Source organism: Zeugodacus cucurbitae, chromosome 6 (genome assembly GCF_028554725.1).
Source record: "Zeugodacus cucurbitae isolate PBARC_wt_2022May chromosome 6, idZeuCucr1.2, whole genome shotgun sequence".
NCBI lineage: Eukaryota > Metazoa > Arthropoda > Insecta > Diptera > Tephritidae > Zeugodacus > Zeugodacus cucurbitae.
The window spans coordinates 41,823,146-41,850,839 of record NC_071671.1 but is presented as its reverse complement, the minus strand read 5'-3'; the positions used below and the strand labels follow the sequence as shown (position 1 = coordinate 41,850,839).

The 27,694-nt window shown below is 35.7% G+C and overlaps 1 protein-coding gene across 2 annotated transcripts in view; it reads left to right on the top strand.

The window, feature by feature from the left end:
* The window catches only part of LOC105219100 (putative uncharacterized protein DDB_G0282129), an 85,753-nt gene extending 58,900 nt beyond the window's left edge, over positions 1–26,853 (top strand). For both annotated transcript variants that reach the window (XM_029044768.2, XM_029044765.2), the window contains exons 7-8: positions 19,787–20,172; positions 24,283–26,853. In XM_029044768.2, coding sequence (XP_028900601.1) covers positions 19,787–19,953 — 167 coding nt within the window. In that variant the 3' untranslated portion in view covers positions 19,954–20,172; positions 24,283–26,853. The remainder of the gene's footprint in view (positions 1–19,786; positions 20,173–24,282) is intronic.
* Positions 26,854–27,694: the final 841 nt, after the last annotated feature.

The window sequence follows — 27,694 nt, the reverse complement described above, 5'->3', positions numbered from 1 at the left end:
TCAAATAATTTGTGTGAAATAAAAATGATTTTTATTTAATTATATTATGTTGCTTTATTTCGTTCACTCACGGTCGCACTTCGCGTTAATTTTATCAAATTATTTATGATCAGATTAGTTAGCAGCAAATATCCATATAAAAACACAAATTGATTATTGAAACCACCAGCGTAGGCGTTCATTTCATAAAAATGAAAACAAAAAAAGCAAAAAGCTATTAGCAAAACGAAAAATACATCAGTCAAAACATTTTCATTTCATTCGATAAAAATGGAAAAACAAAATGCAACTGACAAAAAATATAATGTTGTCATTGGTTGAATATTTGAAGTTTTCGCATTTCGAGGATATCGATGATTCCTACCAATAAGACGTAAGTTTAAACGACTTCAATTTCCGATCCATATCTATAAATATTAACAAATGACAAGGTAACCTTGAAAGTTGATTATCAAACGGAAAATGTCGTCTATCACAAGGTCCAAGACTGGAGAGTACAACCCATGCATGCTGCTAACTAATAAATAATCTTTGAAATCCTTTATTTTTCATATTATTCTAATAAAAAAAAGAATTTAATAAAATCAAAAATCTGCTCCTTTATTGCCTCTAAGGCGGAAGAAACTTGTCCGCTGGGTCAGCTAGTTGGATATAAAAGACATCCAATGCATCGCCTAGAAAGCTATCAACAAATCTTTTCAAATAGACAAACCCTTATAAAATCAGTTTCTTTTAACTTAAAAGCAACTCCTTTCGTATAATTTGTTTGTAGCATTCTGCTGGTATGTGACTTCTTTCTTTGCTTTTTAGTAGTGATCACAACCATATCGGTGTTATATATTAGTTTATATCATCCATTGGCCGATTATGTTGTATTTTGCAAGCAAGACTAGTCATTTCACCATTTCTGCAAGTTAATCTTAACGGTCACCGTATATCTGATAAAAAATGTTATTCGCTTTTGGAATTTTGATACCATTGTAACTGTCTTCTCTATTTGAGAAAGAATCGGGTGATATTAATTCCCTCTATTTGCCCCTCTTTAATTGAACATTTCAGATTTTCGATTGTACTACACATTTAACAGCATCGCGTGTGTTAGAAGCGAATACGTTTAGCTTATTATGGAACAATACATTTTCGGCAAACTCAATATAGTTTCTATTATTTTCCTATACAAAACCTTACATCCCCATATGTAGAAGATGTACGTAAGTCTTTCCTACTCCTTGGCACCTTCTACAGCAATCATTATATGGTATCCCCAGTCTGTTGGAGATAATTATTTATTCTCATATCATTCCTTTTATTTTCCAATAATCGATTATATTTATACCTACGACATATTTGACTCTCAAATATCAGCACGACTATTCTAAAACGTGAACAATAAACGTTTCAATATTTTAATGTATTTTTTATCGATTTTAAATAACTCTGAACTGGAGGAATCCCTTAATAGTGTGTAAATTACTACTTTTTTTGTCGAAATGCATAGTAATTTACAAAAAGATCCAGTTTGACGTTCTTAGTGAAGAAATATAATGTTGGTAAATCCACGAATTGTAGTATTAAAATGAAAAGACATGAGATTTTAAAACTCGTAAACGACACATTTTCTTGAACTAACTAGAATGAAAATCACAGCGTACTTCAGAGTTGCCCAAAATAGAGAAAGACTTTCTTACTAGGGCTCTTAAAATTATTCGAATAACCCGAAAACCGATTAATCGAATATCCGGTTTGTAACCGTTCGTATGAATATTAACTGATCCGTAACCTTGGGACTATTCGAATAGCCGTTCTACTACGGTACATTATATGGTGGTAAGATGTGATTTAGCAGGAACTTATAATAAGGTGAAGCACAAAACTTTATTTAGCGTAATTTTAGCCAAAACTAATTATGTACGTATAAAATAAACATATCAGATGTCACACATAATGAATTTCGTGTGAAAATATTAAATAAAATATTTAGAGTCTTAAAATGGTGGAATTGATTAGCTTTCACAGTTACTATGGTTGCTTTGACAAGGCTTCCTTCCACACACGAGCGCATATGTAGGCGCACACTCACATACACTCAGATCTTACTAAGTATGTGCCACATACTTACAGCTAATGTTGTTGCTAATACTACTGCTATTTCAGGTTACACCTTAAGGGCGAATAAAATTTAATGCGAAAACTTTTGAACGCATTAAACTTGTGTAATTTCTTTCAACTTCTCTAATAACATTTAATTTTTCCATATTGGATTGCGTGCAGCGGTGCAGTGCTGCCGCGGTGTGGCGTACAGCTCCTCTCCTTGTATAAATACATATATATATGTATGTGAGTTGGCATACTCTTGAACTTGTCTATATGCAAAACTCAGCTGGCTCAAAAGTTCACCTCACACTCTCAGCGCTGGCCGACGGCTGGTCTATGGCTGACGCACTCAATTCCACCCAACGGAACTTAAGCAAAATAAATAGGCTCTTCGCGCAAAACTTTTGTCATTAACGTGTGCATTTAATTATTAAAATCTCGCTGCAGAAAATACAAAAACGAAGTGAGTAAGGCAGGTATAAAATTCCGCTCTCATTGAGTGTGTGTGTGAGGTGGTGAGAGCGAAGTGTCGGTGCTCGACTGTGAATGATTAATTTGCTAGAGGCATTTGTGTTGCTTTATGTATTACGCAACGTAACATACGTGCCACAATGCCATATGTTATGTTCAGATGTGAGTTTCGTATATTATTTCAATTATTTTTGAACGAAATGGCAGGGCAAACACAAGCGCAGCAAGAAATGTGAATTATGGTATACCCGTACTACACAAAATAACAACAAATTACAAACAAGTTCTTATAGTATCAATTCTAGAAATTGCATACACATACCACATATGTCCATGAGTCCATGTTGCCTTGCAGCTTATGTATTAATTTGTCTGTTGTTTCAGACCTGCTTGTCCCCTAGTTTTTACTCTACCCCGCTGTCACACAAAGTTAGTTCGGTCAAAACAATGCGGTATTGCAGTTCTTGCATTACTTCGGAAACTTTATTGATACGTGTGTTTTTGTTGTTTACACCAAACAGCATATGCAGATGTTAATGTCCATGTAAAGTCCCCAGCTTTTATTCGCTCGCCAAATTTACAACTTTGCCAAACTCGACAAACACGTAGCGACTTGCTGAAATATGTTTTCGAACTTCGTTTGCGTTATAAATCTAAATGTTTGGGAAACTTTGTTGTTTTTTCACATTCTACAAGAAACTGCTGTCAGCGATAGGGCGTAACAGTTAACTCAGAGTTTTAATTAGAAAGTTTCTCTAACGAAACACTAATATTTTTATTCTCACAACATGTTTTTCTATCAATTAAAATTAACAAAAATATATAGACGTTTACGGGATCAGTCTGATGAGAACGGACCCGCACGTTGGTGCTACTAAAACTATATCAATTTACTACCACTTAGTACATTTTTATACTATCCCTCGCTGGTGTAAAAATCTGACTCGTAGTTTTGCTTTGAAAATGGTCACAGAGCAATATCAGTAAGTGACACCTTTTTTGAGTGCAATTAAGGAGGAATGAATGTTTTGATGTGCCACATCTAGACACCCTCGAAGCTACCACCTTGGAGGATAACCTGACGAAAGTCCATAATCTCGTATTGACACCATGCTGGTTGAATGGGTTCGAGAAAGCTAAAACAGTAAGCATATTAAAAAGCTATGGGTCATATCATGCATAAAATATTGGTACAGATGTGGACGAGAAGAGTTCTGCGTTTGCTCACTTCAGATCACAAGCTCAACCACAGACCACACTATATGACGTTGCTTAACCGTTGTCTAAAGAACTGGACTATCTGAAAAATAGATTATAAAAGAGATAGATGCTGATTCTGAAAGCCTTACTGATATACTTTCTGGTTAAGGAACCACAGCATCGTCCAGTCTCAGAAGGGAATCATAAACTCTAATTTGTATTCATGACCAAAGGCTCCGAAATATCAGTCCGAATCTGTCAGCGCTATCTATATAATCCATATATCTTGGAACGACAAACGCTGGAAACCTCCTTGACCCATGTTATAGCATAAGTGTATCTACCTAATATTATTGAAATATCGAGGAAGCCGGATATAACGTAGTCAAGTTGCGCTATTGACAGAATAGAGTATATTATTAGATATCCTTGATAAACACTGATATCCTTCAGTGTTTACATCTAATGTCTTATGCACGAATATCATGAATGTCCTACATTCAGTTTGCTTCATTGTGGTTCTCTATTCTTGCTTTGAGTATGTAGACCATCCTGAGTAGACTACAACCTTTTTAGTATTTACCTTAGCCTTTGACACGCATCACCTATAACCATTATCCCTTTAAGTAAGTAACATGAGTAAATTAAGATTAAAAAGTAAAAATAAAAATTATATTATATTAATTCTTCTACTTCATATTTACAATGTAAGCTTTTGTTTCGATGAGTTTGTAATTAAAATTTTAGGTTTTAAATTTAACACGTGACCTCCCGAGGGAGGGGGGGAAATATTCATATTTTATATGGATTGAAATGTTTCAATAGAAATGCTTTCAACTGTCCTATTTTACTCATAGTTTACTAACTTCCTAATTAATGAGTGTCCTAAGAATTTTTTAAAAGGTGAAATGTTAAATAGCTGCTGAATATGTGGAAGGGAAAGTGGAGAGTACATTACTCTCACTTCCATACACATAATGTGTGTATTTTTAAATTACCATTAATTACAGCAGTAACTTTTCAAACGGCATTAATACCTCCATACATATTTATATACCGTTATATATTTATATAGTATATAAACAAGTGCCAAAGTACAAATTAGCTCAATGGCCGCCTGTTCCAGTTACACGGCAGAACGTACAAATAACAAGTTGCCTAGTGGATTACACGCTTTGTTGCACACATAAATTGCGAAGGCGCTTAAAAGTGTACCCACATCCACGCATTTACATATTTTTAATATGATTGCAAGTGCAAAAATCAAGTAAGATAATACGCTTATGTGCACATCCCTGTAATGAGTGCTGAAACAAATTCCTAGTTGTAAGCCTTCAGCAGCAGTCAATGGGAGCATGGTAGAGCGGGAATAAGTGCACGACATGTGACAAATGCAAAAACCGGGTATAAATATGGATGGAATAACCGAGCTACACACAGAGCGAGAACCGGCACAGAAGTCTAAAGCCATCACATGAGTATGAAAAAAATTAAAAAAAAAATGTCTGTGATTATGCTTTTGTGCAAACTTAAGCCGCTTTTACGCAAGCCACAATGTATACATATATGTACATTTGTATGTGTGGAGTGACGATATGTGTCTTTAGTTTGCCTCACCCGAATACAATTAAAATGGGGTCAGCCTAGTGCAAAGTCTTGTCATCGGGTGGGTATATACCATATACGACTTGGTTTGATTGTTGTCATCTTGAAAGTTACACATTTTCCACACACTAAGCGGCTGCAACGGCTTACCTCACTCATAAGTATGTGTGAGTGCGTTTTTATACCAAGCGATACCATACTGCGCAGATATATATATATATATATATATATCAGTTACATTTATATGTATATAAACTTATGTAAATATATAACCAAGTATGTATGTATGTTGTTAGCATCGCCACTATTTATTTGTTAGCTAGTTGGCTTACAGCGAGTAGAACTCCCAATTCTCAATTGCCACGCTAAGCGTGTAAAGCATTTATGCACACATACTTTCACATGTACATGCTTATGTTGGCGCAAATCCGCATGTGTAGGTGGTTTTGTAGCAAAAAAAGCGTTGCAGATAGTAAATGCCCGCTGCGAATGTTAGTGCTATGGTCGTTGTCGCAGTGTTTTCGCACCCATGGGAGGCCTGTCAGTGATACTGTTATATGCGTATGTGGCGCATAATTGAAATTATGCAAAACGACTACAGCCATTACTTAACGGTCGTTCGTGTTCTTCGTATCGCGTTCATTTGCTCTTCTCATGAAAACTGCATGAAGTGCATTTAATTATTCATCCAGTGGTGTTTGTTCGTTTCAACACCTTAGGTTTAAGAAGTGTACGGAAATACAGTTGAACTTCTATAAGTTGAACTCGACTAAAACTAACTAAAACTCGAGGTCCATAAGGTGGCAATAGAATTCAAATTTCATGCAAATTACTTTCCGTAACTTGAAAGGTTTTTTGTGGATTGTAGTGATTCGAATTAGGGAAGTTCAACTGTATATATGTAAATATGTTAGAGATAAAAATCAAATTAAAAAAAAAAATCGAACGTAAACACGTATACTCAAAGCTTGACAGGAAATAGAAAAATTTTAAACGTGGTATAGACTGCTTTATGCCCGGTTATACCGTATACCATGGAAATAATTAGCAAAAGGTCGATGAATACGTTCTTCACAGAAATTTCAAAGAAATGTTTTACTTTTGTCTAGTTGTTTGCTGGCACGCTTAAGATCGGTTTTTCCTGCTCAGAGACTAAAAAGTAAATCTTAGTAGTAACTTAAGTTGATTAGATTTTAGACTTTAATCAGCACAAATTTTTATATTTTTTAGCTTAGGCCGGTTTGTTTATTTCTCTCAGAATGTCGATTGTATATTTCAAGTTAAAAAAATATTTGTTTAGGGTTTTCTATATATCAAATGAGAGTTGATTTATTATATTTATATATTCGTTATAAGCCTAAATTCTATCATAAATTTACAAGCATGGCCAAATTCGTTTACAATTAAAACTTAACTCCATTCGGAGCGTTCGGAGAACGCTAAAAACTTTTTTTTATCTTTTTAAAGTAAGATGAGCAGCAAAACTAAAAGGAAAGCTCCTATATATTGTAAGAATTCGAATTTAACACTATAAATATAATAAAAAAATATATATACCAGGGGACCCAACATAAGATGTCCTTTAAATGGGTAAGGGGTAGTCAGAAACACGTAAAAATGAGAATTTTCAGTATTTTTTTGCTATTAAATCATGTTATTTGACCCAGTTTCATAAAAAGGTTCTTGCGGTGACAATCATAAGTCCTTGGAGATTCATCTAAAATCAATCGGATAAAAAAGTTAGTTTCATAAATAGATAGATAATCTTGGGCCTGATTCGAAGCTTTTTTGTTTTTAATTTTTCAAAAATTAGGAAAATGGCGGCCTTAGGAAAATTTTTTTAGATTTTCGGGAAAAAATTAACAGTTAATCGGTCTTAAAAATTATTTGTCGAATAACTCGAAAAGTAATTATCGGATCAACTTCAAATTTCCAGAGAATTTTTTTTTTTTTGAAAATTCTGACTACCCCTAACCCCTTAATATTTTCATTCAAATTATCATTAAAATGTTATTTAAATATTTAGCATCCTTCCCAAATGAAATGTAGATATTGTTTTAATTACAAAATTAATTTTGTTTAATAAATGCGAAATTTAAATTTAATTTCAACTCTATATCTTATAAGTAGTATTGAATTTAATTTACACAAAATATATCGGGAACACGCAATTTATACTTTGACGGAAGAAAAGTACCGTTTCTCTAAATCTTAGCCACAAATTGTCATTGATTGGCGATGTGCCTTAGTGGTTCAAGAGTGTTGCCATCATATCATCAAAAGTATATATATTCTGCCCATGTTAACAAAACACTAATTACACTCTAATGTAATATTTCACGGAAACACACGAAGTTTCTGAATTTGGGTCTTTCGGATCAATCAAATTATACAACATTCCGAAATCTAAAATAATTTATAAATTTATAATTAATTAAATACACTATCTAAATTGCACCGAATTGTAAATCGATCATGTTTGCTAATAAACTGCTATTCTCTCTATTGTTAAACTTTAGATAACTCGAATAATATTTTAAAGATTAAACTTAACTTTTATAGATTGGAAATACTAAAAATGGAGAGTATTTAACCACACTTCTTAGTTTTCAATACAACAATTAGCAATAACAATTACTAAAAAATATTAACAACTATGTAATAATTATAAGCAACTTATGTAAGGAGTATGAAAAATTAGTAGTCCCATATTCTCCTCTCAATAATTATTATAACCAAAAAGCCTTTCATGTCTGGGCCCCTGTAATGCCTTATAACAACAACAAACAATAACTCTTAAATTACAATTCGAACACTTCATGCCCCACATCCACCAGATTCATGAAGTTATATTGGATTAGACCCTTTCAGGTCACTCACAGTATACTTTTTTTTTGTTTTGAAGACTAAAAATCCATTCTTTCATGCACATACATTAAGGCTTCATTAATTAAACACTTTCCTGACAGGAAATTGCGCCACAACAACGAAGGCTCCGAGCAAAGCGCTCGGCCCCAGCACCCACCTCACTAAATCCAACAACACTGAGCGCTGAGCCCGCGAAAGGTGTGAACTTGTTGACGCAGCTGCACGCGCTCTGTGTGCGGTAACCGCGGGCGTATGAGCAACTAAAACAGTGCGTCCGTTGTTATATATTATCCTGCTGTTAAACGCACAACGCGGAGCAAAATTAAAATCAACAAAATAAATTAGAAACAACACGCACTTTTGTACAAAAACAAATGCAAAAAGCAACACATGTGTGTGCGACGCGCTAAATAAATAAAAATTAAACAAAGCGCCAAGCCACATGCACACTCGCAGTGGGGCCGCCCTAAACCAAAATGGCGAACGGCAAACGACAAATAAATTGTTGAATAAACAAAAAGTAATGCCTCGGTGATTGCGTAATATCATGGGGTTTGCAGGTACGCATGCAGACACACATCGCCGCTGCATATGCTGCTTATGTGTTAATGTAGGTCCCACAGTGGCATAGGATATGGCGCAAGGAAAATGAGAGAGGAAAAATCCGGTGTTTGCTAAACATTTCGATGCTTGTATTGTGTCTGCCTTGTGTCAATGTGTTGACAGCTTTATACACACATATGTCATTTGTGGATTTAGCACGCCAACACTTAGAGTTATGAATGCTGATTTGAACAGCGTGCCAACAAGGCCGCCTGTTAATACTTAATATTTAGGTTACATACATTCATTTACATATATTCACATGTATTTGTGGACATCTAATCGCAGGTATATGTCACTGCCCCAACATTTAACCGTACATGAATGGCATGGTTAATCTGTGGTTAAATCCATCATGCGACATCTGCTGCTTTATTGTGCTTTAATAGGCGAAAAGTTTACCTATGAGAATATATTTTATATAATATAATTCTGTATATAAAGTGTGCGAGTGCAAATATTTTTTTAATCTATCATCCTTCACCTCACATAAGTAAATGTTTTCAACTGTTGATTAAGCGGTTAGCCAGCCTAAGATTCATTATTTTGTTTTTGAATTAAAATACAATATTATTTCGTTTTGCCAATCGGACAAATCCAAGTGAAATTTTCACCCTAGTTTTGAGTAACATTAATTATTAAATCCTTGATATGTATCGGATATGTAACATGATATGTAACAACTAGAGACCGACCGATTAATCGGCCTTGGTATCGGCATCGGCCACAAAATTAAGCATCGGCATCGATATTTGGCCGATTCTTAGCCGATTCTTTCTACTTCTTTTGGATTACACTCAAATACATCTTTTTACTTTTTTGATTTCTTTCGAGCATAAAATTTGAATTCTTCTGTTTACCATATAAAACACAGTGAATCACATTTGACTAAACTAATAAATCACCACGATGATAATTTAAGTCTAGTATAAAGAAATTCAATAATTTTGCATTAAATTGAAGGTTTTATTTAGCACTGCTAGAAACATTCGATTAATGTCAAATATACACAGTTTTGTTTAAATTTGTTGAGATTTTGAAGATTTCATAAAGCCACTATTATAGAAGCATTCGTAACTAGGTTAATCTCTTTTTAAAAGTTTGCCATAGACAGGATCAATTAATATTGACTTGGTGCTAGCCTGGACTATAAGGTGCATGGAAAAGATCCTCCCAAACAATCTTCCGAAGTTTCTATTGCCTTTCACAATGCGAGATATATATGATAAAAGTCATCTCTTTGAAAATAACGGATTTTTTTTACTAGACCTACTATTTTCGAATATTGGCCTTAATGCTCATATTTGTCCTTAAAGAAAAAAAGCTATATTGCTGATTGCTGATTCGCTTTTAGAAAACGCGAATAATTAATTTTTTCTATCAACTTATATCTTATAATAATAATTTATTTAGTTTTGAATATTAATTAAATGCATAAACAACTTCATATTTACATATGAACTGAGTTGTTTATTTATTTTGTGATGTTATTTGTCTTTGTTTTTTTTTTTTTTGTTAGTATAGTAGTAGTAGTAGTAGTATAGTATTTACTAAATAAAGTTGTTGTCGGCATCGGCCAAAATTTTGGTATCGGTCGGACACTAGTAACAACTATAACTAAACGAGGTAGATATGGTGTTATATATGTACTTATATCAAAATATATAATATAAAATATAGTATATGAAAATGATCAACATGGCAACATTGGCATTCTGAGGAAGATTTAGGACCACTGTAAGGAGTGGCATCTATGGATAACATATTATTTTGGGAAGATGGACGTTGCCCTGAATGAGTTTCTTGTATATGTCTCGCAATTTACTAGAGTATAATTTACTAGAGATACCTCCCATTGGTAGTTATTGCTCTCATATGAAGTGACCACACCCACTCCCAGTAGAAATCTTTTATTGAAAGAGCGTTAATTCAATAACGAACGACCGAAGTAAATCTTATCGTTATGAGGATTCAGAAAAGCTATACTCAAATTGGTTTACAAAATGACAATGGGCGGTACGCCAATTTCAACCAAATTATGTGCATACGATATTTTTGAGACCCTGATGCCATCCATGAGAAATGGGCGAAATCGGTTCATATAACACACCGATTCGTTCACTTTACAATATATGCATCAAGAACCAATGCAGATATTGGAACAAAACTTTACACAAATACTGTATTTTTAGTGGGGCATGGCCTGTCTAAAAATCGTCGATATAGGACTATAACTTTTCTAACTTTCTTTGGACTTCATACCGTACAAATCGGTAAATATGTTAATATAATATGTCTTGAGTGCGCGTAAAATCTTGGATATTAAGTAGCTTGGGAGCAAAAATGGTCCAACACCCATATACTATGTATAATGATTTTCGTTATTCTAATAGACAAGATTTGATTATTCAAGATTCAAGGAACTGATATTACACAGCATTAGTCTCAACCAGTTCGCTTATCTTGGTTCTCTATTATAAAAAAATTGTATCCACCAACAACTAACATAACTTTCCTATTATGAAAACATATTTTTATAAAATTTAAAAATGAATTTTGCTAACTTATTTATATTAAATTTAAAAAAAAAATTGTTGTATTTGTATTGAGTATGTAAAGGTTTATGACATCTCTTATTGTTTGCTAGCAAGCGAGAGGACTTGCGCAGATATTTACTTATGTATCTTGTATGGAAATGCATTATGTACAGTTTACATGCTGAAGTTGGAAATATTTTTGTAGTTGTTCAAGTTTACCATGTATATGTGAATAAAAATCACCTCATGCGACATGTGGTACAAAGCAATATTGCCAACACGAGTGTATATCATATCCGTTTACACTGTAAATAGCTCGCTCATGCAGTTCGTCATATATTTTAATATAAAACTGAACAAATATACAGACACATTGGTGTACATTCAAACATATGTACATTTAATCCCGCTGGAGCGCAAAGTTCCGCTTCACTCATTGCAACACTGTCACATTGTCACATTTGGCTTTCAACCGGAAATTTAAGCTTTCGCAGCTGTTTTCTGCCGCTGTGTTTGATTTTAAGCGACAACAAAACAATTGTAGCTGCCATTCGAAATAAAAAAATCAGCAAATAAGCACAAATTAATATTTACATAAGCTGAACGTACAACAAGGTTTATATGCAAACAGAGTTATTTTGAATATGTGACAAATTTTAGGTGGCCTTAGTACGTTGGAGTATCGAATGAAAAATTCTTCAATATTCACAATATATTTTATTCTCATGCCAAAATGGTTTTGGGAATGTGTTAAAAAGTATATTTTTCAGTACAAGAGTAATAAAATAAGATTATATAAGTCCATAGCAACGCTCAAAATACAAAAATTATTTAATATTCATCCACTTATTACCACTGCCAAGGAGAGCGATGAACACCTGTAGATTTTTAAAGCACATCATAACTTCTATGAAAATTTTCGCAGCAGCAACGCTTTTCAAATTGTTCCGGTTAACGAATCAAAACTATCATTAATGTATTTTGATGTTAAAGGTATTTATTTCATCTTTTGGAATTAATTAAGAACGTGATTTGTGTTTTTTATGAAATTAGTGTTTTATATCATCATTTTTCGATTATAATGGCTGTCGAAGGGCTGTGAAAAAATTAATGGTATTAAATTGGTTGATAATTTTCTTTTTTCCTACATGATTTTTGGATGTGATATTATTCTTATATGTGGAATATAGGGGTTGGATGGGGGAAACTATAACGAAAAATTATATTCAGATTTTTTTTTTTAATTTTTCTTAAATATTTTTCAAAGCCTTACTGAAAGTTTTGACGCTCCGATCATAAGAAGTATTTTTGCATCATCGCCATATAAGTGCAATTACTGTGTTATGTGAGCTATAGGATCTAAAAGTCCGATGTGGTCAACTTTTTTACTATATATTTAAAATATTTTTCCAGATATTTTTTGAAATTTCATAGCGATATCTCAACGGGAAGTATTTCTGACCGAGTCCTTCATACAAGTCGAACCACTGTGCGCTGTTAGCTACTTACTTTAAAAAGTTCTCACTCTTGGCTCTTGCCTCTTCATTGACGCTAGATTTATTTCCAGAGTGCAAGACTTCAAGGTCTTTAATCACGAAAAAGTCGGTATGTACCAGAATATTATTAGTGAAAAAGCAGTTTCTTCAATGCTTTATAATAGCCCTTATTGACTTTGCAGGATAGTTCGTCTAAAATTGTTGCATGCGTTCCCAAAATATAGGTTGCAAACTTTGCCAGATGACTATTGCCTTCACTTACTATGATGAATCAGCTGAATTCGAACTTATTGCGATTTAATATATCCGAATACTGCTCACAGATTTTCCCTCCTATGGTATTTAAGTTCGATTTACCATACAAAAGAAAAATCGTAGTTTATTACATTTATGTATAATTGAATACAAATCGTATTGAAAATACAATGCAACTCTGCGGGTTGTTGTCCACGCTGAAAATTTGGATGTGGTTGTTGATAAAATAGCAATCCGCAGATGGAAAACAAAAATCTATATCAGCTGATCGTTAATCGAGTAGTCCGCTGTGTGAAAGACAAAAACGGGTTTCTCGTTTATAATTTTAATATACTAGATGTAGTTAGCTTCTAAATTTTGTAATATCAAAACATACATTATTGAAAGGCTTTATCTCAAAAACCACTTTTCCAGTATGTTTGTTTACCACTGGGATGATCAATAGATCCGCTTTTAGTTTCAAAACCGCAGTTATGGCGTGAACTTATTTCGTCGGTTCTTTCAGTCTTAGCGACAGTGGAACCGATAGTCTACGTATAACATCCTAAAATGGAATGGTATATAATATTCTGGGAATCATAATAACAATTAACAGGTATATTTTTGAATAAAGAAAAAATATAAAATATGAACATGATATGTATACACAAATGTCAAAATATTTTATACCAAAAAAAATTTCGTCAGCTACCTCTTCCGACTCAACATTTGTGTAGTTGCAATAACTTAAAACAGTTAACGAAACAAAAAACATTTTGCCACGCAATAAATTAATATTTATTAAGTGAAACTCACAATCCACCGCGCTTATGCAACGGAAATACTCGAAGTGTGACCAATAAAACGAACAAAGCCATTGAGCAACTTGCAAGGGTAAATAAATTGATGGATGTGTGTGTGTTTCAATGGATGTGTGTCAGTGAGCCCCAAGGTGTTTCCACTTCCACAAATGTATTCACATTCACGCACACACACGCAACTGTTAATCTGTGAGTTTCCGCGTGTGTATGTATGTACGTGTGTAAGGTAGTGCAGAGTACGCACCAACTAGGCGTTTAAGCGTAAAAATTTCACTTTCATACGCTTTCTGTTTTTTTCACTCTCTCCCGACGTGAAGGCTCATAGTAGTTATGGCCAATAATATTGGTTGTTATTCAACTGCCGCTTCCACTCTTCGCCCCTGTTAAATCAACCAGCTGGCACTTAACCCATATGGCAGTTATTCCGGCTGTAAGTCAGCCAGTCAGTTTGTCGATATTGACTGCTGGCGATATTTTATTTGTAGGCACACTGTGCGCGAGCTCACTCAATCACCGAACGGATGTGCGCCACTGATGCGCGCATTTAAATTATTCGAATTATGCGAAAAGCAGTTGCGCCAAGTCGCGGCACAGCAGCACTACCTGCAGCACTCACACATACTTATACGTTTAATACTTGTGCATATGTGTGTGTGTGAATTGACAGCGCTCGCAGGAAGCACATCAAGCAAACCTTTGCGCCAGCAGTTATGCGTACTTCCTGGCGCGAAGTGTGAAGGACTTGCGGTGGCACAAAGCATTTTCGATTTTATTAAATATTTTCTCTTTTTTGCTCTTTAACGCCTCCACTTTCATCTCGCTTCCCTGTTGCACACGATTCTTCTCTACTTCTGCATTGATTGTTCGATGCGCGGCGTAATTTATGGATCATTGGCAATTTGTCGGCACGGAGATTGATTTTTTCCATTTTTTATCGCCCTCACAGTTTTATCGTTTTTGCTTTGTTTGGTGTAATGCTAATGGATAACTGAGCGTGTTGTTTACGGTAGTGAATATTGTAATTTGTTGAAACGAAGTTAGTTCTCGTTGCAGCAGGGATTAGGAAAATTCCTTAAGCTAATCTGCAGGGGTCTAGAGTATGATTTACTTCGTGTTGTTAAATTCTGAAATATGCTGGGTAGTTAACAAAGTTGGTGGATTCTTTTGTTTGTTAATGGAAAAATAATAAGTAAGAAGTTAGTCAAAATATATATTATTTAAAATTCAACCATACGACTACAATAGTTACGTGTTATGCAAACTATATTGTCGATGCAATTTTGACCGCCTTTTCTGGCATAGCCGTCCCTATGTGGTCCATAACGGTCTGCACAGATTTCCGACTTAATGTACCCCAAACATTAGTCATTTAAATTACGTTTTTTGTCTAATCCCCACGAAGTAGGTCATGAAGAGCAATTGGAGAGTGTAAACACAGGTCCTTTGCGGCTATCACAACTCCAATGAAGTGTCTTATCGATTATCAATTCAAGCAATTTCGTTAGGTTCACCGAAAGTATGACATAAAATTCAACTTCACATTCCAACTATACGTAGGAGTAATATGTGTAATTGATATGGTCTAACATTGTTGGCCTATGAGAGCAGCTTTTTTAAACGTCCGCCCCGCGCTCTTCACTATTTGCGTACCCCATACAACTTAGTAGGTAACTATGGTTGCATAGAGAAAATATACCATTTTTGGTGACATTCGTACCATTCTTTCCCTATAGCTTTTCTACAGCAGCTAGATCATTTCTTCCCACCCAGTTAGGTGCTACTCTGAAGTGCCCATGAGTTATGACGTAGGCCCTATTTAGGAATTTTCCTTTTACCATAAGAGCTACGTTATTTCTGGGCGACAACCTTGTTCCTTGAGTTTCTCCAGTAGGTCTATAACCAACAGTATCCAGCATTTTTCATAAATAGTCCGACCGACCTTCCTTGCTATAGGTAAGTCAAGTTCATACTAATTTATTGCTTGGTATTCTATTGCTAATCCGCTTATTCCTGGACTTCTCTCACATTTAAAATGGAAGCGAGGAGAAGTTTATAGACCTAAAATACTCGGAAATGTAAAGTCTCGAATGAACAACCTGCTTAAGATTTTCAAGAGGAATTTCATCATTGCGAATGTTCAAGTCATCAACCAAATTAGTGACTGCTAACTCATTTCAGAGATACCTCCCTGAATGTGGAAGCCATAATGGCAAGTATTTTCTGTCTTTATCGTAGACTTAAAGATAACAAGTCCCACCTATATTACCTGGAGGCTCTAATGACCGATGTTCCATAGTCTATCAAAGGGGTTAATCTTTGCCTGTCTGAGTTTTCAATGGACAGAAGGTATAGACTGCGAGGACCTTGATTAGTACTGTTCTATTTGTGAAGTAAATCATCAACCTCATTGTATGTATGTGATTGGCGTTGCAACCGTTTAGCCGGTTATAGCCGAATCGACGATAGTGCGCCACCTCTCTCTCTCCTTCGCAGTTCGGCGCCAGTTGGAGATCCCACGTTTAACCAGGTCGCTCTCCATCTGGTCACTCCAATGGAGTGGAGGCCTTCCCCTTCCTCGGCTTCCTCCGGCGGGTACTGCATCGAACACTTTCAGGGCTGGAGTGTTTTCGTCCATTCGGACAACATGACCTAGCCAGCGTAGCCGCTGTCTTTTTATTCGCTGAACTATGTCAATGTCGTCGTATAACTCGTACATCTCATCGTTCCATCGTCTGCGGTATTCGCCGTTGCCAATGTTCTGAGGACTATAAATCTTGCGCAAAATTTTCCTCTCGAAAACTCCTAGTGTCGTCTCATGTTGACATCGTCCAGGCTTCTGCACCGTAAAGCAGGACGGGAATGATAAGCGACTTGTAGAGCTCGATTTTGGTTCGCCGAGAGAGGACTTTACTGTTCAATTGCCTACTCAGTCAATTGCCTACTCAGACGTGTTCGTGTTGTTGATGCTGGTTCCCAGGTATACGAAATTATCTACGACCTCGAAGTTATGACTGTCAATAGTGACGTGGGAGCCAAGACTCAAATGCGCCGACTGTTTGCTTGATGACAGGAGATATTTCGTCTTGTCCTCATTGACCTCCAGACCCATTCGCTTCGCCTCCTTATCCATGCGGGAAAAAGCAGAACAAACGGCGCGGTTGTTGCTTCCGATGATATCAATATCATCGGCGTACGCCAGGAGCTGTACACTCTTGTAGAAGATTGTACCTTCTCGGTTTAGCTCTGCAGCTCTTATAATTTTCTCCAGCATCAGGTTAAAGAAGTCGCACGATAGTGAGTCACCTTGTCTGAAACCTCGTTTGGTATCGAACGGCTCGGAGAGGTCCTTCCCAATCATGACGGAGCTTTTGGTGTTGCTCAACGTCAATTTACACAGCCGTATTAGTTTTGCGGGGATACCAAATTCAGACATCGCGGCGTAAAAGCAACTCATTTTCGTGCTCTCGAAAGCAGCTTTAAAATCGACAAAAAGGTGGTGTGTGTCGATCCTCTTTTCACGGGTCTTCTCCATAATTTGACGCATGGTGAATATCTGGTCAGTTGTCGATTTTCCAGGTCTAAAGCCACACTGATAAGGTGCAATCAGTTTGTTGACGGTGGGCTTTAGTCTTTCACACAGTACGCTCGATAGAACCTTGTATGCGATATTTAGTAGGCTGATCCCACGGTAATTGGCGCAGATTGTGGGATCTCCCTTTTTATGGATTGGGCAGAGCACGCTGAGATTCCAATCGTCAGGCATGCTTTCTTCCGACCATATTCTGCAAAGAAGCTGATGCATGCACCTTATCAGTTCTTCGCCGCCGTATTTGAAGAGTTCTGCCGGTAATCTATCGGCCCCCGCTGCTTTGTTGTTCTTCAAGCGGGTAATTGCTATTCGAATTTCTTCATGGTCAGGTAATGGAACCTCTGTTCCATCGTCATCGATTGGGGGATCGGGTTCGCCATCTCCTGGTGTTGTACTCTCACTGCCATTCAGCAGGTCGGAGAAGTGTTCCCTCCATAATCCCAGTATGCCCTGGACATCGGTTACCAGATTACCACCTTGGTCTCTACATGAGGATGCTCCGGTCTTGAAACCTTCGTTAAGTCGCTTAATTTTTTCATAAAATTTTCGTGCTTTCCCTCTGTCTGCCAGCTTCTCACGCTCTTCGTACTCACGCATTTCGGCCTCTTTCTTTTTTTGTCTGCAGATGCGTCTCGCTTCCCTCTTCAGCTCTCGGTATCGAGTAGAGTATTTCGTGGCTGTCTGTTGCGATTGCAGCTTTTCGACGTCGAACCTTCCTTGTGTTTGTTGACGGGCGTTCTTTGCTGCACAGGGGCGGGTGCGTATCTTCGCTGCGACCAGATAATGGTCCGAGTCTATATTTGGTCCTCGGAGCGTACGCGTACGCACATCTAAAACACAGGAGACATGTCTTCCGTCTATCACAACGTGATCGATTTGGTTCCGCGTGTTTCGATCAGGAGACAGCCAAGTAGCTTGATGTATTTTCTTATGCTGGAATCTGGTACTACAGACGACCATATTTCGGGCCCCAGCGAAGTCGATCAGCCTCAGGCCGTTTGGCGATGTTTCGTCATGGAGGCTGAATTTTCCGTCTGTTGTGCCTAAGACACCTTCTTTACCCACCCTGGCGTTAAAATCGCCAAGCACGACTTTTACATCGTGGCGGGGGCAGCGCTCATAGGTGCGTTCTAGGCGCTCATAGAAAGTATCTTTGGTCACATCGTCCTTCTCTTCCGTTATGTTGAAGAACCTCGCTTTGATGCGGATTGTGGCTAGACGTTCATCCACCGGGGTGAATGCCAGGACTCTGCGACGGAGTCTCTCTCCCACCACAAATCCAACACCAAATACCTGGGCAGAGGCACCTTCCCAATTAAGGGTCCGGACATTCCAGGTGCATGCCCTTATATCATTATCCTTAAAACGTTTGCAGGGGTCGTCATCAAAAGGGGGGTGTCTCATCCGAGGCTTTCGTAGATTTTTCATTGGTACTTCGTTTTTATGTGGTGGGTCCCAAGCCCTACGCACAACCGCATAAGCGGGCTTCGCCTTCTCACTTTAGCTCGCCTTCAAACGGATGTCTGTTGGCTACCCAGAGGATACTTGGTCTAAAACCGGAAGTCGTGAGCTGCTTGAACCATGTGGAGAAGAATCGTTTCTCATAATTGACTTCGTTGAGACATTTAGTTGCCTGAAATATCCATATCCACTCAGATTTGTGTAGACGAACTGATAATAATAATATTTACTTCAAGTCTGGCTTATGCACTTCACCAAGTTTATATTCGATCGAATGCATGATTATGTGTGTGTTTTTAAAAAGAAAGTAAAAGATAACGGTTAACTAAATGTGAGAAGAGTGGATGGTATAACGTTTCTCCTCAGCTTCGTGTACATAGGGTATAAAAACCACTAAAATTCTCCCAAACAACAATTGCTTTCTAACTCATACGAGTTTGAGTAGATGGCTGTTAATGCCCATTTTTTAGTGTTTCCACTTCATGAGCGCTTACAGTAATGTATTCTATGAGTACTGCAAAATATTTATATTCCCTAGATATAAACAAATATTTATGTGCATTTGTATTCGGTTAGCCCGCCTGAGTGAGTGTGAATTTTCCGCTCTACTTAACAAACATTCGTTTTACTATTTGCACTGAACGTTAAAATGCAAAACTAGATATACATATATATATCGAAAATACATTAACACTTGCTGATCACCCGCCATCAATACCGGTAGCTAACGCCGAGGATTCAGCATATAAACCCACAACTTGGCTATGCGCTGCGCTCATTTATATTTTCTATTTATATACTTTGCAGGCACGTTATACGATGTTGGCGTTGTACTGCCACAGGATACCGGAAATTGCCTGCAATGTGTGTGCATGGATGGCCCGGGTAAGAATGACCCACCGCGCGTCACCTGCAGTCCGCACAATTGTCCGCCCCTGGTGCTGCCCGATCTATTCGATGCCACAGGATATTAAACGGACCAACTCACACTGCGGCCGCGAGAGTAACCAGCATCATACACCCAAACACACACGCACACCCACACATATAAGGCACCAGCGATACAACAAAAAAAGGAAAAGAAATCGTAAAACTAAAGCATCACCCTGATGGCGGCAGTAATACCAGTAATAATGATGCGTTTCGCTGCCAGTTCATCAACCAAAGCAACCGATGTCGCTGAAAGTTAAAAGGTAAATTGCTTATAACATCAGACAACGTGATTTATTGACATTCTATCCACGCTATGTGTAAATGGGGGCGGGCGCGTCAGGTATTAGTTCGTAACAACCAGTGAGACTGGATGCTGCCAGCTGTAGCAAAATAAATATACGCAATTTTGCATTATCCACCAACAGGCGCTTAAAATATTAAACATTATTCATGATAAAGAGATGTATGCAATAACAGTGTTGCTTGAAAAAAAAGCACCCTTAAGCAATTCCTTTAGGCGCTCAATTCTCAGATTCCATATAAGATATGTAGGAAGAAGAAAGCCAGAAAGGATAAAAAAGGAAGGAAAGGATATGATAACCGTATTCTTGTAGCAAAGAACAAAAGTACCGGAAACGATTCCACAAAGTGCAAGAAAGTAGTTAATCCCCAATTAATATTAGTTCTGGAAGAAGCTCAATCACTTTTAGGTCTTAAACTTGTTTACAATTTTACCTGATTCACCTGATTTTACATGGTGAGAAATGTTACATTATAAATATAGATGATTGTCTTAAATTTCTAATTTGTCGAATAATATCTTACATTACAAATCGCAGAAGAAACTCGGTAAATCAAAATTTGCAAATTTTCCATAAAGGCTTCACAACTATTTAAATTTATAATAGGACCTCCATCTTTATTATATATGTATATGACCGTACTTACCTACTCATCTTACTTCGGATGTCTTAAAAACCCTAAACCCCTTCCGAATAGTTGAGGAATTTCATGAAAAGAAGTTACAGTTCTTTTACAAATAATTTTAAATTCACTTCTCCACCCGAAACCGAATGCTACGAAGTAATACATTTTGTAATATTGGGAATATTGTTTAAATAAGTGATTATCTCTACAAGGTACAAGGAAATGTACAATCATTAAATTTTTTTAAGATATATCGACCTTGTTGCTATTTAGTAATTTTTTCTTCATAAATAGTTTCTTTAGAATTGCCAATATGTATCTCGATTATAAACCAAATGGTACAATAAATATGAAATTTATTATGGACTTGAATCCAGCGGCACTAACGCGTTAAAACCCATTCCATTATGTTCAACTATACACGCAGCTCCTGATCGTACTATTATTTTCCACAACAATGTATTTTAGTGTCGTAGTTGACGCATGGGACGTGCATCAGTTGTGCAACTGAATCCATATAACTACTGAGCGACTCACTGCACACTGCTAATTCCTTTCTATATGCAGCAGCATGCATTTATATGCGGGATACTTATTTATAACCGTGCTTGTCTAGTTTTTGTTTTTTCTTTATATTTCCTTTTTGCATTTTGTAGTTGCATTTGCTGGAACGTTGTGTGATTTTATGCTTTCACGCTTTGTTGATTTCGAAAATTACAGACTCGACGTTAACTAACTGCACTGTGACTGGCTGCTCGCCACAAACACTGACAAACGCGTGTGTTTGTATGTCGCAGATCGTGTGTTGTTTAAATATGCTTATGTGATTTCATATTGCATTTGATAACCATAAATTGTGTGCACAGCATAATTAAGGCCAGAGGTTAGGCCACAAAATAGATGAGTTGGTAAATCACATATAGTCGCGTGCTTACAGCCGGCAAACAGTTGAATTATTTAGAATGAATATAATATCCATATATGTACCTCAATAGCTATAAAAATAATAATCGAAAGGAGGAAATGGAACGATGTCGAATATACTTTAAGTTAATCAATATTTGCGTATTCTATGAAGGATTAAATCTCACCGTCAAAAATGTCTACGATTGAAACGATATTTATAACATTTGGCAAATACTTGACAAGTCTCACTAGGAATGTACGCTCACCATCTATTTTGTCATTGAATATTTAATTTTCTTCGAAATGTAGTTTATGGTGTTATTGCTAACGGACACCATTGAGCGTCACAAACAGAGAATGAAAATAACTAGCCCAGGTTTCAGGTATCTTTATTATGATTTACTATCTTCTTATTCTTCCTTATTGTTCATATTGAGTAATTAACATAAAAGAACGCTTAACAAATCCGAGTATTTTGAGGAGAAGAACAACCTCAATTATGTTATAAAATACCCAGTTTTCATTCCCTTAATACGATTTACTACAAAACAATTTACTTTCACCACGAATCCCATTCCGAATTTGCTCTACTCTATATGTGCGCTGTAGTAAATGCCAAAAGGACTTACTCGGCTCAGTCCTTGGCCCGTCCATCGCATTTCTTGAGCATCACCACCTCAGAAGCGGACTTGCTTGCAAACGGATGTATGTTGGCTACCCGAGGAATCTTGGTCTAAAACAGGAAGTCGTGAGCTCCTTGAACCATGTGGGGGCAATGGAAATCAGAAACCGTCCTTATCCATCCTCCATTCGTCTCGGTTCAATAGTCTCTGAGAAAAGGCGATGATACTTGGAAAACAGGTCGTGAGCTGCTTGAACCATGTTGGGGAAAATCGTTTCTGGCCACTCCCAATTGAATGGCATTCAGAAACTTTCCTTATCTAACCTCCATTCGTCTCGGTTCATTGTTCCAGTTTGATGAAATTAGTATTACATATGGTTATTATTCGGCAAAAGATCCAGAAAGTGACAGTGGAATAAAGACACTGCCGAAACTGTTAAAAGTGCGATATGTATCTACGAATATTAGTTTTTCGTACATATGGGCTTCTCCTAGCTATTTACTAAATACAAATATAGTTAATATAACATCTTTATAGTATTTATTAGAGTCCTACCGATTAATCAGCCTTGTCATCTCTAATAAATCATTGTTTTACATTTTATTTTTTTGGAATTCTATAGTTAATAAAATATTAATTCTTCTGTTCACCTTCACAGTTTTACTTATCTGACTTAAATCTAGTATAAAGATATCATTTGATTTTGCTTCAAATTGAAGTATTTATTTAGCATTTGCTCTGTTCGTTTTTTTCATTTTGAAAATATGCCAATCTTATAGAGAACCTCATTATATCTTATTGCCAAAAAACTTGCACAGACGATTTTTAAAGGTATCTCTTGAGTTGAAATTTTCACTACCAACATCATTCGCCATCGACAGAAACTTGGTTCCATGCTCACCGAGCTTTTGACGAGTTACTATCAACATGTGTGTACTGGCGTTGTCCGAATGGAATACAATTCTTCCCCGGTTCGCCAATTGCTTTCTTCAAACGGTCCTATTGTTCATAGTGTAGGTTGGAATTAAGTTTGGCCGTAGTGGGGTAGTGCAAAGTAAATTATTCTGTGCCAAATCCGCCATTTGACTACGGCCGTTTTTTGCTTGACGTTTTCGTGTATGAACCACTTTTCATGAAAAGTAAGCATCCGATTCTGAAATGTATTACTTTTGTAATACAACGTAAATAACGTAAACACCTCATCAAAAATACCGATCGTACTTATATAACGCAGGATACAAATAACAAAAACCATTAAAAAAAAATCGGTTCGGTACCTACTATTTTCGAATATTGGCCTCAAAGCTGTTTTTTGCCTTAAAGCAAGAAGATAACAGCAAACATAGCAACTTGATTGAAAACAACGCGAATAACTATTTTTCGCATCATCGATGCATCGGAATCGGCCAAAAATTGGGAATCGGTCGGGCACTAGTGTTTATCTTAGTGTTAACTTTTTTAATTTTTGAATAAACCTTAACGAGAAAACGAATGATATCGAGTGACAATTTTGCAAAGATTAAACAGGATCTCTTATTGCTTTCTTTGTCATGCGGTAACATCACATTATAGATCTTTCAGCGATATTAGCACCCTTAAGAGAATTTTTTAAATAAATTTAGTGTAAGTTCGCATGAAGACATTGAACAGGCATTTTATTTGAAAGTTGAGTGTGGAGATACGCATTTAGCAAAATAATACTCCAGAAATACAATTTATGATCAAATACCATGATTAATTGAAGAAAAATAATATAATCAACAACCATTGCCGTATGATGGTATGTTTATATTTCCGATTGATTTTGTGTAAAATTACTGAAGGTATTTATAAATAAAAAAAATATTTTTACACACACATACTTGATGCCATCAATTTTCAAAACCAAATTCCATTTTATTTCATTTTTTTCAGCTAATTGATCAACAACATTCGGACGAAGTAGAATGCAACGCCTAGGCATATCCTGCAACAAATCATACTTCCAAAGAAACAACAACGTTAAACGTACACCGTTACACGCACATATTCATATACTTAGAAAAATATAAACTGCATAGACCATAGTCCTTCCACGTACACTCACGTATAAACCAGCACACAAATATATTTAGGAAAGAGCTGAAATAATATGAAATAAATGAAAACCAGAAATTTAGTGCTAAGTCGAAAGCTAAAACCACACACAACTACAAAAAGCGTAGTAGAAAATTTCAAAAATTGTATGATAACGGTAAAAGAATATATTTTTGTTTGAGTTTTCAGCTTGCATGAAATATTAGACGGCTGCACAGAAATGGCAGAACGGTAAAAAGTAAAAAAGCAAAGCATAATGAGGCTACCGACTACAGAAATCTTAATGCGTTAGTGTTAGTAGCTCAACTGAAGTGCATGTATAGGATAAATGTATACATATTTAGCGGTATTTATATGCAATATAAGCCAAAATATGCTGATTATTTATAATACACATATACATATATATAATACACATATATATATTTGATGCAGTATTTAAATAATAATAATGAATTACTTTTAAGATGATAATTAAATGATGGATTAAAGTTAGGTGAAAAATACCAAAAAAAAAAAAAAATAGAAATCATATAAACTTATATATACCCCTATATATATGTAAGTATATATACAACAATTAAAACTGAGTACAGACAAATAATTTAATTTCTTGAAATTTACCGTTAATTAAACTAGGATTATAACCGAAATGCATAGAAAATAACAAACATAGAGAAATTGCAAAATACATGATTTGCTGAATTATTTAAAATATTTAAATTATTAAACAGAAAGGCGGAAAATATTTGCGGAAATTGCGAATTCATAACTTTTCACATACAAATACCAGTTTCACTGCATTGCAGCAAACAGACAAAAGCGCAAACGAAATAATTTATTTAAAAATGTTCATAAATGCGCTTTTCCATTTGCACACACACACACATTTGCGCAAACATAAAACGTGTGTAAGCATATTTGCATATTAATATGGTCGTACATTTGTACACTTCAAAGTGTGTGCAAGTGCAAAAAAGTTGCGTATACGCCACCGGCCAACGGCAGCGGCTCAATGTTAATCACTTCAACAACTTAATTAAAAGTAATCAAAAGCATATAAACTATTTTAACTACAACAACAGCGGCGGACAAAAATTTCACAATTTATTTCATACGCAATTTAGCGCACTGATTTATTGCCTTTTAATTATGAATTGTCGTTTTTTTCGCCCCGTTTTTATTAACGGCATATAATAATTATTTTGTTTGCATGCGAAGCTCAGTGTACACAAGCTTTTCTACGAAATCCCACTAGAAGCTGATGGCAAAATTTATGCTAAACATTAGCAATCACTAACAAGCAGAAAAAATAATCTGCAACAACAGTTTTTAATTCTATTTTCATTAATTTCGAAATTTGTGTATTTGTTTAATTTAAAAAGATTACAAATTGCGAAATTATTTAAAAGCACGCCACCGTGGCAAATATCACTTTATCAATGCCATATTAATTTAGTAAGCTTCACTAAATTTCTGCAAATGCAATCCACAAAATTTTATTCATTTTGTGTGTTAAATTAATTATTTTTGGCTGCATAAATATGCAGCTGGATTTTTTGCTATTGATATGCATATCGTAGCGCATGAATATTTTGAACAAATTATTAAATATTTATTTTTTGATTTTTGGTTTAGCTTTCATTGCTGTTCGTGACATATTGCATATTGCGAAAATTATAATCAGCGAGTGGAGAAGTTAATTAAAAGTGTGAACATCCATGTCCTCAAACATTCCATTTGAGCTACACAAAATTTAAACCTAATTAAACATTTTAAATACAGTTTTTGATGAAACAAAAAAGATAAGAATTTATTATCTTTATATGTTCCATAGTCATAGAAAGAGTGGAATCATTATAGATGTTGGAATTCATCACTTAAAAATGCCGAAGAGCTTCCCTTTTAAACCCGAACCGGAGTTTAAAATTTCTACCATTTTCTCTTTCTCAATATAGAAATTCCGAGTGAATATAGAAGTTCTTATATTGATAAGAGCTAATATCAATAAACTTCGCAAGTGTGATAGACCTTTAGAACAATATCTTTCTCTCAACCATCACAAATGTTGTCAAATTGGATGTTGTTCCTTTAATCCTTCTTTACTGCAAAATTTCATTACTGCAAACGATGAAAGATTCATGCAGATTAATTAATCAATGGATGGTGAGAAATTCTAGATAGGGCATTAACAACAATATTGTCAGAAGACTTTTATCGCTGGACTCTTTCGCTAGTTGTTAATCAATAAGTTGTTGGATATCGTTACAAATTTTCCTTGGCTTTTGGTGTGGAGAATATTCATTTAATTGCAAAACTCAAATATTCACACTACAGTAGTTAATCCAGATTGTGGTTCCACACTTTTCATGAATACACTCTAAAAGCAAACTCAATTTTCCGGGGGAATCTCAAATGAACGTTCGAATTAGTAATCAGTGTTTCATGGATATGAGCTTCCAATATGGCGAATGCATGTCTGATATAATGAAGGTATGCCTTTCATCTGCCACAATATGATCGACATAGTGATGCATTTTCGATCCACGGACAACCAGGTGGCTTAAGGTACTACGAGCAACCCTAATTGGTCCCATTTGTGTTAAATTTGATCACCGAATATTCATCACGAATGCTGTAATTTTTAGGACAGTACAATCGCATATCTTCCGTGGCGTTGAAATTACCAATGGAAATTTTGGATTCGAGACGAAAGCTCTTAAGAGCACATATAGAAAGTTCCTTTATGAAAACGAACGGTGAGGCGTTCATTCGATGAGACTACAGTATCTCTTCCACCAAATTTATTATTATAATTAGTTCGGACCATTATCCGCTAAGGATTATAGGCAACATAAGCAGCTGTTGCACTTTTGTTTACACACACTCAATTCATAAGCTTGTTTTTAAACCGACATTCCACGAATTCATGAACCCTTTGAAAAAACTATGTTAATGAAATTGAAATAAATAAACAATTTGTGCTTGCAATAAATGAGCAACGAGCAGTTATTTGTGTAACACTAAAAAATGCAATAAAAACATTTGCAAAAACCGCATTTGATGACTGAAAAAATGGCAGCAAAAAGCAAAAAAAAACGAGGAAAGCGTGCGCAAAAAAATGAAAGCTGAAAAAGCACAAATATTTAATTAAGAAATCTACATTCATTTACAACAACAAAAAATTGCATTATTTTTAATGAACTGCTGTAATAATGAATGACAAGCGAGCCATTTTAAATACTTATTA